This window comes from Zootoca vivipara, chromosome 1, assembly GCF_965207765.1.
Source record: "Zootoca vivipara chromosome 1, rZooViv2.hap1.1, whole genome shotgun sequence".
NCBI classification, from domain to species: Eukaryota; Metazoa; Chordata; class Lepidosauria; order Squamata; family Lacertidae; genus Zootoca; species Zootoca vivipara.
Genome location: NC_142582.1, coordinates 83,001,519 through 83,016,059, shown reverse-complemented (window position 1 = coordinate 83,016,059; position 14,541 = coordinate 83,001,519). Strand labels below are relative to the sequence as shown.

At 43.6% G+C, this 14,541-nt stretch overlaps 1 protein-coding gene and 1 long non-coding RNA gene across 2 annotated transcripts in view; one reads left to right on the top strand and one right to left on the bottom strand.

Annotated features, from left to right (window-relative positions):
- HSD17B12 (hydroxysteroid 17-beta dehydrogenase 12) overlaps nucleotides 1–12,113 on the bottom strand; it is a 46,002-nt gene extending 33,889 nt beyond the window's left edge. Inside the window, exon 1 of the mRNA XM_035116045.3 lies at nucleotides 11,859–12,113. Within this exon, the coding sequence (XP_034971936.1) occupies nucleotides 11,859–12,030 (172 nt within the window). The 5' untranslated portion in view covers nucleotides 12,031–12,113. The remainder of the gene's footprint in view (nucleotides 1–11,858) is intronic.
- Nucleotides 12,114–12,264: 151 nt separating this feature from the next.
- Nucleotides 12,265–13,456, top strand: LOC148687643 (uncharacterized). The gene is made up of 2 exons (XR_015949878.1): nucleotides 12,265–12,494; nucleotides 13,082–13,456. It is a non-coding gene; the product is annotated as an uncharacterized LOC148687643 (long non-coding RNA).
- Nucleotides 13,457–14,541: the final 1,085 nt, after the last annotated feature.

Genomic DNA, 14,541 nt, shown 5'->3' with positions numbered 1-14,541 from the left:
TTGAACAGATACACACACACACACACACACACACACACACACACACACATTTTGCTCAACACATACCGGTATATATTTGCTTTGCATATTCATCAAATATACATTTCAATATGGTGGAATGTTAACATTATACTTGCATTCAACATGTCTTCATTTTGGTTCACATTTTTACCTTCTCACAATTTTTTTAATCAGGGGTGGGGAAATTCTGGCAATGGGGTCAAATTTGGCCAGGTCCAAGTCCCAGTTTTGCCCACATGTCAATTTCCCCAGATCTGTCCAACACCTGATGTCACTTGTGAAGAACAGCAATGTGAAAGGTAGGGATTATACCATTAACATCTAGTGAGTTACATGGCTGAATGAGATCTGAGGTCACCCTCCAACACCCTCTTGGCATTATGAAAAAATAGCCTGGAATGAGCACTGGCCTCTCATATTTTCTCCTACCCTCACATGATACGATTCTCTCCACTCTTGGTTCACAGCAAACCACCATTTGCCATCATTAACCTAATAGCAAACCAGGAAGGGGAAACTGCAGAACACCAGATAGAGAACATAAAAGTCTATTTATTCTAGGCTTCTACACCATGGTTTGCCATTATGTTGGAACTTAACCATTAGGATAAATAAATACTTATTTGATTTACCTGAGACTTTATTGAACAAAGTTCTGCAATTGTCCGTTTGTGGCTGAGTAAGTGTAAGTTACTTTTGTTTATAAATGCCATGAAGGAAGCCAAAATGCTTTCTTAAAATACTATTCAGAAGTGAGCACTAATAGGAAGGCTGTTTGCCCTGTAGAGAAGCTCAACAATATAAAGACAGAAGTGCAACTATCAAGCTTCTTTAAGCATTTCTGTTACAGTTTGTTTGACGTATCTTATTTTCCCTGAAAGAACAAAGAGGACACTATATAGGCATCATAATGCTATGCTCAGCACCATAGCAATCCCTCACCCTGGATAAGAACACATGGATTTTGAGCATGTCCTTGTCACATGGCACTTCTCCCCTTTGGGGTTCAGTCACATCTATTCACCAAACAAGCAGCTGAGTCCCACTGCTCACTGGGAACACAGCACATTCATACGACAGCATAAGCAGATGAATGGTGCAACGGAATTCAAAGGACTGGCCAATTCACAGTGCTAGGTTTACTGAAGAAGTTAAACACAATATATGTTGTGTCCCAACACCAATAATTCAGGCTCCTTCACAAGTTAAAAGAGAGATATATTTCCGGGTTTCCACAATTCAGTGCCCTTTCTGTACAGACATTACGCATGACTGCGAACACACATACGCTATTAGGAGCCCTACTCAATCATGAGTTCCAGAAGTTCACACTGCATGTTTGAAAGCATGCAAGAAAGGTGTGCCAAAAGATAAAAAAAGATCCAAAGCAGAAATATGGGGAAAGCAACCCTTAAATTGGCTTAAACATAGCTTCCAGAGCATAAAGGGTGCGTACATCAAATTTCTGTATAGGAAAGGAAGCCAAGTATAACCCTATGTGTTGTTTACCACATACAGTTATCTACAAGCATGAGGAGTGCTAGACCAAATGCTTTGCATCAAGAAGGTCTTAGGTTCAAATCCCAAATCTTCAGTGAAAGGATAAGGTAATAAATAGGTGATGGAAGAGACCTCTGTCCAAGATCCCAAAAAGCTGCTGACATTCAAAATAGACAATCCTGGACTAAATGGACCAGAGGTGTGATAATAGAACAGCTTCATATGTAGTAGTAATAATAATAACAATAATTTTTTATTTGTATCCCGCTCTCCCCAGCCAAAGCCAGACTCGGAGCGGCTAACAACAGGTAAAAATAGCACAGTGTACATAAAATCGCACAGTCAATTAATTAAAATACATTCTAGAATCAATTCAGAATCAAATTAATGGCAACCATCGGGTTAGAGTTCTATGAAGATTACAGAAGGAGAGATGGGGTCAGACTGTGCCTTGGCCAAAGGCCTGGTGGAACAGGTCCATCTTGCAGGCCCTGCGGTAATAATAAAGAAGAAATAAACTGCATTTTATTGCCTACATGAAAGTATTTCTCATGTATACAAGGTATGAAGTAGCCCAAGTTATGGTGGAAAATGAACTTAACATAAGACACTGAATTTTCCTTTCTATACAAGCAACTGTTCAAACTGACTACTGTACATCTGATTTCATGAACTAATAAACAGAAGAGGCCAAAATTCAGAAAATTAGACAGCAAAATCATGCAACATATTCCCCACACATAAGAGCACCAATACCTGCATCTGTGTGGAGGGCTTGTCATTCTGGTGGCAACTGGCTGAGGTGCTCTGCTGACTCTGCCACCCACTGCTAAAATGGCTAGCCCCTATCTCTCTGCCCCAAACTAGTTGGGGAGTGCAAAAAATAATTAGGTTAGCAAGAACATGCAACAGGACATTTTCAGAATTAAATCCAAGTGGTATCACACAAGCCCCATCCCTCACTAATTTCAAACAGGGCTTAAGACTTCTTTTACCATGGCCTTTGGGATCTGTAAGTTGTATGCTGTGTTTTTACATCGTTATATTATTTCTTTTCTTTTGTGGTATGCTGCTTTATATTTGGATGGACCGTGGAAGTTTTAAATGCTAATGGTTTTGATGATATTTTTAATGGGAAATTCAATATGGTTGTAAACCACTTTGGGAGGCATTTCACAGATATTAAGGGATGAACAGGAATAGTTGGGAATGCTTTTCAAGTTCAGATCAAAAACCAAGCTCTAAGAGGACTCAGGGATTTGAAAGCTTGCTTCTTGCTTGAGGTGGTCTTTTATGAGCCTGCCTCAGGAAAACTTTGTTGACATCTTTACCTGCATGTGCAATAACTCTTAACAAAGATAGCCACCCCACACAAAGTATTTCCTTCTATAGGTGGAGTGGCTGACTCTCCATCAAGGAAGTCCATTCAAGATCTGAGTAATTCTGAAATTATATATGAGCCAAATAGGGTTTAGTTGGGACACCAGTGGAAACACAATCAAGGAGCAGCATATGTTTATTACAATACATTTTAAAATAATGCACCAACATTGTTCAGTGCAGATTCCTACATTAGAGATATATATTATACATATACCAGTCTTCACTGTTGTGTTGAACTGTCTGGCAGTACAGTAATTACATAATTGAAAAGAATGCTGTATTTTTAAAGGAATGCTACAGTTGTAAGGCATAAAAATAGGGAGGTCAATTCACAAGTTAGCCAACAGAGGATGCTGTGTAGCAATATATAAAAAGCTTCATTCTACAGCTAAAACACTCTCAAAGGCACAATCAATTTCAAACCAAAATGTTTTCCCAACAAACATGACCATGAAGCAACTTCTTCATTACACTACTCACTCTTTAAGTTTCTTTAGAAAAACTGCCAGAGGGGTTTATTTGAACAGTAAGAAGTAACTGCATATAACTCAACATTTTATGTGCTCTAAAAATTACACAGGATCTCTATTAATTGTATGGCTTACGGTATATGCATCAGATCAGCACTTACTGGACAGCTTAAAAAGTCATTGTTCATTCTGGTTAAGTAAAGGGCAACAACAATTATGAGAACATGCAATGTAAAAGTAAACACTTCTAAGTTCACCAAGAAACTTCCTTCTAACTAAAGGAGCTGAGCAACAATAATTTGCTCACTTTTGCATGTGTCAAATATCAAGTCAGGTTTGTTCCAGCAAAACCAGAATGCGTGGTTTATGTTTTTATTTTTAAAAAGCTGTCCAAGATTCTTAATAAAAGAAAAAAAGCAGTAAGTACAAGTTCACAATACCCCCAGAAGGTTTGGTACACGATGAACTACCAATCCTTACAGAACACTTATGCAATAAATAGGACAACTATTTTTCCTACTTGCTCTCCTCTAAGGGTCAGGCTAGAGCTTGAGGGTGCTGTTAGAGCTGGCCCCATCTGTGGAAGCCCAAGTGGATTCTGTCACTTAAATTATGTTCCACCAACTACAGCTGTTGCACTAGTTCCAACCCCATAGAGAAAGTCTTGCCAGAGTTATTCATGTACTAGTGGCAATCCATTTAGACTACTTTAATGAGCCATAGTGCGCATTTGAAGACTACAAAGAAACTGCAGCTGGAACAACAACAGCAGCTAGATTTCTAACCGGGATTGGTCAAATGGAATCCCTCTCAAAACTCAGAAACTTCACTGGTTACTAGTCCATTTCCAGGCAAAAGTCAATGAGCTGGTTTTCATATTTAAAGCCTCAAATGGCTTAAGACCCAGATACTTGGAGGACTGTCTCCCCCCACATGAACCTGCCAATCTAAACACCATCTTTGTAGGCCCTTTGAGGCTTCTCCCTGCCTTTTGAGGTGAGTGATGATTACAAAGGGGACCTTCTGTTGTGCATACCTATTGAGGAATATTCTTCCTCAAGGAGATCTGACTGTCCTCAATTAGGATGTGTTTTCACGGCAAGGCAAATATCTTAAAATAACCCAGAATTTTTGTTTTGTGTTTTTCTGATTTTTTTGTTTTTGTTTACTGAGATTGTGCTGAAGCAGCCCTTAATTATATTATTTTATGCTTTTATCCTCTTAAATGCTAAGCCACTCTTAAAGACTCCAATGGAAGAGCAGAATATTGTATTGATTATGAATAACTATCAAACAAAAAGTGTGTGTATGGATGAGGGGAAAAGGCATCTGGGAAAATTCACAGGCATTGTGAGACATGGAAGTGTCAGGCCTACCAGTGTCCATCCTACGTCTCTATCTCAGTTGTGTCTGTGTGGCTTCTTCCAGCATTTTCACAAAGACCCACATCCAGGATTTGCAGTATATGGGGTCTTGTACACTAAACTGACACAATTCCATTAGGTTATAAGGGACAGTTTGCATGGATTGTGCCTATGTTCATTATATTGCAACCGGTCCCCTTGCTCACCGAGGGTATTTTTTTTTTGGGGGGGGGAGACTCAACTTCTGATTCCTACAAAAGATGCAGGGCAAAGTGATTAATAAAAACACAACATGCCACAGCAGCTGCAACTTTCTTGGTCTTTGATTTGAACCAACAACATGGCAACCCCTAACACTTGTTTTTATATATTTTTTATTTTTAAAGTTCTAATATAAAAAAATCCATTTCCAATATATCTGTATAGATTGCACAAGTCAGAGGAAATAGTAGTAAGTTCTTGCAAGAAAAGTTTTAGAAGAAAAACATTACAAAACAAATACTTAGGCTTGTAACAAATATTATAACTGATTACAGAATCCTTCATTATTCTCTCAACTGCTCTTCTACCTCACCTATGTACGGTAAGCAACAGAATATGTAAGAGTAAGTTCTACAAGGATGGCAACAGAGGATACTTCAGACTCCCTGTCTGGATAGTAGAGGAAAAAATATTGCATTCTACATCACAGCCCTTCAGGTATTTGAAAAGGGCTATACCAGGCACCCCCAAACTTCGGCCCTCCAGATATTTTGGACTACAATTCCCATCACCCCCAACCACTGGTCCTGTTAGCTAGGGATCATGGGAGTTGTAGGCCAAAACATCTGGAGGGCCGCAGTTTGGGGATGCCTGGGCTATACTCTCTCCTCCCCACCCCACCCCACTCTTTTCCAGACAAAACATACCCAGCTCCTTCAACCTTTCCCCACAGAACTTCTTTCCCATGTTATAAACCTCACTAAAAGCATATTTTACCTCTAAAGGGTATTTCCATGTACAACCACCCACAAAAGCTTCAGGCCATATTCATGTTGTGACCCTGCAGCATGTGACAATTGCTATGGTGAGATTGGAACAACTGATGCCTTACACCAGTGGTTTTCAATCAGTGTGCCATGGCACCCTGGGGTGTCTTGAATGATGGTCAGGGGTACCGCGGGCAAAACTGGCCTCTGTCCCTCTTTCCTTCCTTCCCTCCCTCCTCTGATGCCCTCTCATGTCTGCCTCCCAAAAGCTTGCACAGCTTTTTATTACAGTCCTGGCTATAAGCTTTGCAGGCGAATGGTGCCTCTTGGAGCCACCTTGGGGGGGGGGGGCAGCTCAGAGACCAGGAGTAGCAGCAGGACTCCCAAGGAGAGGGGAGAGAGGAGGCTGAGGAAATACTCCAAAAGGGAAGGTGTTTGCAAAAGGGTGAGAGGCTGTCAGCTCTGAGGCAAAGGGTGACATAACTGGGTTCCTGAGCCCCACAGGGGTGCCACAGAAAGAGTGTACAGTAATTCATTAAGGGAGCCATGGACTGAAAAAGGTTGAAAACCTCTGCCTTATGCTGTGGGATGAATGTCTCCTAGAGGTGCACAATATCCCTTTGTGTATTTTGTGCTTGGGTGTAAAGACAGATTGGGGATTATTATTATTATTACATTCATAGCGCACCTTTTCCCCACAAAGAGCTAAAGAGGAAACACTTCTTCCCCTCTCTATTTTATCCTCACAAGAACCATGTGAGGTATGTTAGGCTGAGAGACAATGACTAGCCTAAAGTCTCACCCAGTAGGCTTCAAGGCTGAGTAGGGACCTGAATCCTGGCCTCCCAGGTCCTAGCCCAGCACTCTTAACAACTTCTCCACACTGGCTTTGTGCTGTCCAGCACTCCTGACTGAGGAACAAGAGATAGTTGTGCAGAGGAAAACTAGACTGTTTATTCCGGCCTAGTAAGATTTTATCTGGATTAACATTTCTAGTTCCCGAATGTCATACTTTGAAGATGAAGACAAATAGAAACAGTTACAGGTAGGTAGCCGTGTTGGTCTGCCGTAGTCAAAAAATTTTTAAAAAAATCCTTCCAGTAGCACCTTAGAGACCAACTAAGTTTGTCATTGGTATGAGCTTTCGTGTGCATCTGAAGAAGTGTGCATGCACACAAAACTCGTACCAATGACAAACTTAGTTGGTCTCTAAGGTGCTACTGGAAGGATTTTTTCTATATGGACAAACCACAATGTTATCGGAAACAAAGATGGGTCTATGTCTCTATCTTAAATAATGGGAGAGGTATGTGGATAGGATATCTCTGGCTGAAGTAATTCTTACAAGTTTTAATTTTAATATAGTTGCCTGATGTTTTTTGTTAATGTAAATGTAACCCCAAGGACCTTTAGTGGCTGATATGAGCACATCTGGGCTTCTTCCCCTCCACACCCCCACGTGCCCCTAAAATCTGTTCAGGAAGGGAAAATAGAAAACAGAAGACCTCCTGAGCAAACTGGTGGACATCACTGGATGTTACTTTTATATACAGCAGGCTAGAAGTAAGAAGGTAAAGAAACTAAACGTGGTATTCAGCAAATTTTTATGCAGAGAAGACTCATAAAATAAATGAAAGTGACAAAAATAGGTTGATTAATTTCACTGGGTTTACTAAGTAAACCTTAGTTGAGTACCACCCTACAGCTCCACCTTTCCTATTTTCCTTCTGCAAGGGTATGGTTTTCCACAAAAAACAAACTCAGTTTTAGAATTGCACATGAGAATGACTAATGGACCCAGGTGGCGCTGTGGGTTAAACCAGAGTCTAGGGCTTGCTGATCAAAAGGTTGGTGGTTCAAATCCCTGCCACGGGGTGAGCTCCCGTTGCTCGGTCCCAGCTCCTGCCCACCTAGCAGTTCAAAAGGACATCAAAGTGCAAGTGGATAAATAGGGACCGCTCCGGCGGGAAGGTAAACGGCGTTTCTGTGCACTGCTCTGGTTCACCAGAAGCAGCTTTGTCATGCTGGCGATATGACACGGAAGCTGTCTGCGGACAAACGCCGGCTCCCTCGGCCTATAGAGTGAGATGAGCGCCGCAACCCCAGAGTCAGACACGACTGGACCTGATGGTCAGGGGCCCCCTTTACCTTATGGTAAAAATAACATGTTTTGAGGGAAGTTAACTTAGAAAAGTGCTCTGTTTTACTCTAGGCTGCTCTCAAACTATAATCTCAAGTATGTGGCTACATGTGTAGAATGAGCAATTGTCCTAAGGCACTAAACATGTCACATTATTTGGGAAAGTGAGAAGCAGCTTTGTGAACTGTCAACAGCATGAGCAAAGTCCAGAAATAATGAATGTGGCATATCTCTTAAGCACATGGGCAATATGCCCATGTTTCAGTACTCTCTGATAATCATTCACCTTGACTGGGGGTTCACAGGGGGTTCCACAGACCATCAGCTGAATTTGTGTGTGTCCACAGCATGCCTGTGAAGAACACTTACAATTTGAATTCTACAGAATTCTGTGGAATTCAAATTGTACTACAATAAAATAGTGTAATATATAAAAAGCCAAAAAAACAATTACCGGTAAAAAAATCTTAAGGCATATAGCACAGTGCATTTACCACTGCTATAAAAGGCAAAAGAAGAAAGGAGCAAAGAGTGCTCTGCCAATTCCCCAAGCATTTTTAAAGAGCGGGTGGGATTTGGGAACAACTGATCGAAGATTATGCAGTTTTCACAAGATGTAATCTCCTAGGTAGAGCTACAGACAGGCACACCCACACATTATCTGATAGGTTGATAGAATTATCAGGTCAGTGATATCAGGATGAAGGTTATTTTAGTGTGGCAGAAAAGTACTAATCGATAAATATTATGTAATTTGATTGCAAAAGTTGGAATGTCTTGGAAGCTGTTCAATAGAACTGATTATAAAATTAAATTAGTATGCCTATACTCAGCCAGCAAGCTGTATGTTTTTTTCCCTCAGAAACTTATATTTAAATTTTAAAGAATGGATTAAAAAGTGGTTCATCTGCTCTTAACCTGAGGTACCACTTTAGCTAATGGGGCCTCCCACTGCTGCTGCACCGCCACCACTCGATTTCTGTTCTCATCCTGAAGCAAAGTTCTTAACCCGAGGTACTATTTCTGGGTTAGCGGAATTTGTAACCTGAAGCGTCTGTAACCCAAGGTACCACCACTGTAGCACCTCGGGTTAATAACTTTGGCGTGCTATGGTCCATGGGGTCACGAAGAGTCGGACACGACTAAACAACAACAGGATGAGAACAGAAATCGCGCAGCGGCGGCGTGGCAGAGGCCCCACTAGCTAAAGTGGTAGCTCAGGTTAAGAACAGTTTCAGGTTAAGAACGGACCTCCAAAACGAATTAAGTTCTTAACTCGAGGTACCACTGTATGTACTACTGCAGAAAGACAAGAATGAATATCATGGGATACAGAGAGGGGTAAATAGTTGTGAAGAGTGGTAGCCTTGTTTATTTTATTTGGATAGTCATAGCAAACTCCTTGTAAATTAGGGTTCTTGTTCTTTTTGCATTTTACACATCGGCCGCATCAACCATTTTGGAATGATTCTTTTGGAATATCAAACTTCTATATCTTCCACAAGTGATACTAGGCAAAGATACACTCTGGGACAAAACAAGAATTTCAGTTAATATAAACAAGTTTGGTTGTAATGCATGCATCACTGCACAAAGAGCATGGAGTTGCGTACTGAATTTCCCAGTGCCAGTAAAACTTCACCTCTTATCTTACTGTTGCACACCACCCCAATCTCCACAGCAGGGAAAGATTTCAGGGGTCAGGCACTTACCCAGGGTTTGTGTTTCCTTTTGGAAATAAGGCACAGTAGAGACTTGTGATTTCTTTAAAATACATGGTTTATTTACACATATATACAACCTAAGCCTATGATGTAGGGGCTTCCAGGATTACACTCCAAGAGGGTTTCATTTATTCCATTTCTGCAGCCTTGGATTCAAACTGTCTGCCCACATTGTGCTCTCTCCCCACTTTTGCCAGCCTGCTACCACTTACAAACTGCAACTATTTTCCCTTCAGTTTACATTATTTCCCAAAGTAATCCTGAAACTCCCTTCTAGAAACTCTGGCAATGTCTTCTCCTAACTACCCACAGTTCAGAGTGGAGCTCCACCCATTTGCTGTCTGGCACAGAGAGTCTCTGTTAATGGCTCATATTCCCTGCCTTTGTTTGCTTAACAAACCGACCATTATCAGGCTGGCCTGTATTTTTACACTGCTAAATGCAGCCAAGCATTGATTAAATTATAGCACTTAATTCATGGCACCCCAAACCCCATAAAATCACAATATAAACTGCCCCAGGCCACTACACGACAGTCGGTACTGCCATCAGGATTGCTGTGCCAGCAGTACAGAATAACCTGCCCATAATACAAAAGTGTCTCACAAGAGTACTATAGAAGAACAAGACAGACAAGGCTAGCAACATCTTAAATGAAACCAGAGCAAAATATGCCAACAAAAGTGTAAATCAAGGGCACTTGGAGTTATTACTAGAAGCAAATGTGGCAGTTAAACAAGTAATGCCTATTTGCCTCACACAGGATTCTATTCTAGCTACTGCTGCACATGACTCTGTGCATAGTTCCAGAGAATGGGACAGAGACGTAGGATTACTGGTAATTAAATTTTAAAGGTACTACTGGTGAAGAATTCCAAATAAATCAAGAGCTACTAGCTGGCACATACTGACAAGCACAGCAGCTGGTTTAATAAAAGCAATTTTACGTGAATTTTTAATTTCTTAAGGGGGGGGAATCTACATTATTCATGACCCTATGATGCATATATTATTTATACTGGCAGTTTACCAGGGCCAATAATTAAATATATTGATTACATTAAATGAGAGCATGTTTCAAAAACTCACACAGGTCAGTTGCAGAGCAATCAAACAAAAGCATAACTCTGATTTCTTTTCTTTTTTTAACTTGGCTCCTAATGAGAATCTTTACATTACACACACTAAAAAAGTTCCTACTTTATGTTCTTTTAATTCTGCTTTAAATTTCCATTTCAGAAGCTTTGGTTTTATTATTGCTTTTCCTTTTAAAAAAACTTGGAAGCTATGTCGAGTAACTCTCAATAGTATAAAATGGGGTATAAGGTAACCTCAGTATACCATTGGCATCCTAACCCTAGGAATCCAAGCACAGGATAAAACTATTCTAGTAAGCTCCATTTTACCAGTAAGATGTCTTACATGAATTTAATAATGACCCTATATAAATATTTATTGGGAGAAAGTGCCAAAAGGCAGATAGATACAAAGGATTATACCCACTTTCCTTGGATCAAAAAAATCTATGACTACCAATTCCTGCTTCTGAATACTGAATCTCTATGATGGAACCGAACCACACTTAAGAGGATAATCTCTCTCCCCCCCCCCTCCAATGCATGTGGCCAGAAAACCATCCACATCAGTAATCAACATCACTAAAAACATTACCTCCTCCTCTAGAAGTATGGATCAGAAGAGAAGTAAAGTCTTTTTTTAAAAAAACCCTGACTGCAAGTATAAAAGCAAGAACTAATCTTATGAATCTTACTGTGCAGTTGAAGCTTTCGCTGGGCACAGAATTTTTAACAATTAAAAGTGCAGCCTTACTCTCCTCGCTCCAAATCTGCCACAGCGCCGATTACAGAAAAGCAGCAGCAGCATGTGAAGTGATCGGGCTAATCCGTGGCGAGTGACCTTGAGTGTGTACCGCACTTTATTCCCGTCCAATGCCAGTTGAGGAGGAGTTGAGCCAGGAGGGCTCCTCTCAAAACCGGGAGAAACGCTCAGAAGTTATCCCCCGCCAACATAAAAGGAGCTAGAGAAAGACACAAGCACACTTGCTCAGGAGGGAAAAGCCGTGCGCGAGTTTGACGAAGTGGGGAGAAGAAACGAAGGCAGGCGAGAACTGCTGGGGCTGAAGAGAGGCCTTGGAAGGGAAGGCACCGGCCGGACTGTGCGGAGACCTCGAAGGAGCAAGAGAAGAAAACGGGGGCTGGCTGCCGAGGCCTCCACTGGAGAATTCCGAGCCAAGGGGTACCGGCGCGGCGGAGGGCGGGTAAACTCACCTGCCCACGCGCCCAGGTGCGGGCCCACCGCCGCCGGGTTGCCCAGCACCCACAGGCGGACGGCATAAACTACGCGCCGAAGCTGCAGCCACACGAAGTAGGCGACGCTCGACACCCCGACCCAGTAGAAGAGGCCGGCGTAGGAAGACAAGAAAGAATCTGAGGCCCCCATAGCGCCACGGCAGCTCCTGCGACCACAGCGACGAGATGGCTGAGGCGAGAATGAACCCGCCCGGCTTCCGCCGGGCCTGTCCCACGGAACAGCCCCGCCCCCGCGGCGTAGCCATTGGCTGGCCGCTTCCCTCGCGCGCTCTCCTATTGGACGTTTTGCAGCTCGCGGCGAGTCCACGCTCGCGGAGGCCTACTCAAGTCATTCTTTCTCCCCGATTCTGCCCTCCTCCACACAGAGGAGCCGGTCCCTTCGCGCGTGCGCACTCAGGGGTGGGAGTGGAGCCTATTCCTTTGCCTCTTATTGGCCAAGGCCTTCTTCATTCATGTGGCGGCCACGCGGTAAGCAGGTGGGCGGTTTTTTCCCCCGGCGGGTAAATTGAAGGCGGGGAGCAATCGGGCGGCTCGCGCGTAGAGTGCAACGTCCGCTGGGAAGGCAGTCAAGGCCGGCCCAACCATGAGGCAAAGGTGAGGCGACTGCATCGGGAGCAAGATCCACAGGGGCAGCAGATCCCAATTTAGATCTTTACGTGCTGGATGAAAAGAGGCTCGTGGGACCTTCATGCCTGAAGTCTTGCTACTGCTGTTATCGGAAGAGGCTGCTCCCAGGCGCGAGGGGAATGTGGCATATGCCCCGCTAAGTTCTTCTTCCACTCTGCTTAGAGATATTTGTGTGTGGTTGTACTCCACATTGTTTTTCCCTCTTTGAGGCATAACTCAGGAAATGGTAGGATACAGTAGCTCATAATAAAACAAATTACCCCCCCCCCGGTTGTGCAAGCAGGCTCTGTGCACTAGTGGGGAAATCTATGCTCCACAGGAGGAGGTATCTCTTCAGAAATGATGTCATCAGCAAGCAACAAGTGCCTTGCAAGGCAGAGGGTATCTGTTTAAGATCTGTACAGGCATGTTCACAACTTTTCATGCCCAGTTGTGTGGGAGTTAAACTTTAGCAATGATTGAAAAAGCAGGGTTATCTCAACATCATTGTCTGAAGTGCCAATTGTAACAATGTGCATTGACAAATACTTTTGAACCACCCAAATTTCTTGCAGGCATGCAGCCAGCTATGCCTCGGTCCAGTATACCTGAAGGAGCGTCTCCACCTCCATCGTTCTGCCGGGACACAGGTCCAGTACCAAGGGCCTTCTGGCGGTTCCTTCATTGCGAGAAGCCAAGTTGCAGGGAACCAGGCAGAGGGCCTTCTCGGTAGTGGCGCCCGCCCTGTGGAACGCCCTCCCATCAGATGTCAAAGAGAAAAACAACTACCAGACTTTTAGAAGACATCTGAAGGCAGCCCTGTTTAGGGAGGCTTTTAATGTTTAATAGATCGCTGTGTTTTATTTTTCTGTTGGAAGCCGCCCAGAGTGGCTGGGGAAACCCAGCCAGATGGGCGGGGTATAAATAATAAATTATTATTATTATCATCATCATTATGTGACTTTTCCTGCATGGTGCATCTGCTATAGGTCCCAAGACATTTCACTTCATCTCATTGTTCATGTTTCTATAAATCATCTGGCTGAAGGTTGCATTGGATCTTTTAGCTTGGGGAAAGCCCCATTTTATAGCTTTGGGCACCAGGCAAAAGCATTTCTCTATAACCAGGGCTTTGGCTGATTGACATTCTGTGGCCTTCAAAATGTGTTTGTGGAAAGAGGATTACAGTATTGTTTTTGTTTTATTAAGCACTAGCTGACCCGGCCATGCGTTGCTGCGGATTTTTTGGGGGGGGGATTATTGTCATTTGTGTTTTGAATGGTAATGGTTGCATAACTTGTTTTTGGTTAGTGTTTTGATGTAATATGCTTTTCCGGGTGTTTCAACTTTGTGCTTGTATTTATGGTTTGTTTGTTTTTTTGTCTTATGATTGTGCATTTTCGTTTGTTTGTTTGTTTGTTTTGGTAGTTTTATTTATGTTTTTAAGGCAGCATGGCCTTTGTTTTATGTAGGCCTTGCAGGAGCCTAGGAGCCTACATAAAACAAAGGCCATGCTGCGGCCTGTGATCCAGGTGCTCCCCCTCCCCCCCGGGTCTAGTGGGGGCCTGGCAGCCTGCGATCTGGGCTCTCCCCCTCTCCCCCCCCCCAGGCCTAGTGGGGTCTGACAGCCTGGCAGGGGCCTACATAAAACAAAGGCCGTGCTGCGGCCTGCAATCCGGGCACTCCCTCTCTCCCCCCCGGGCCTAGTGGGAGCCTGGCAGGGACCTAGGGGCCTACATGAAACAAAGGCCATGCTGCGGCCTGCGATCTGGGCGCTCCCCCTCTCCCCCCCGGGCCTAGTGGGGTCTGGCAGCCTGGCAGGGGCCTACATAAAACAAAGGTCGTGCTGCGGCCTGCGATCCGGGCGCTCCCCCTCTTCCCCCCCCGGGCCTAGTGGGAGCCTGGCAGGGGCCTATATAAAACAAAGGCGGTGATGCAGCCTGCGAGCCGAGCGCTCCCCCTCTCCCCCCCCAGGCCTAGTGGGGGCCTGGCAGCCTGGCAGGGGCCTACATGAAACAAAGGCCGTGCTGCAGCC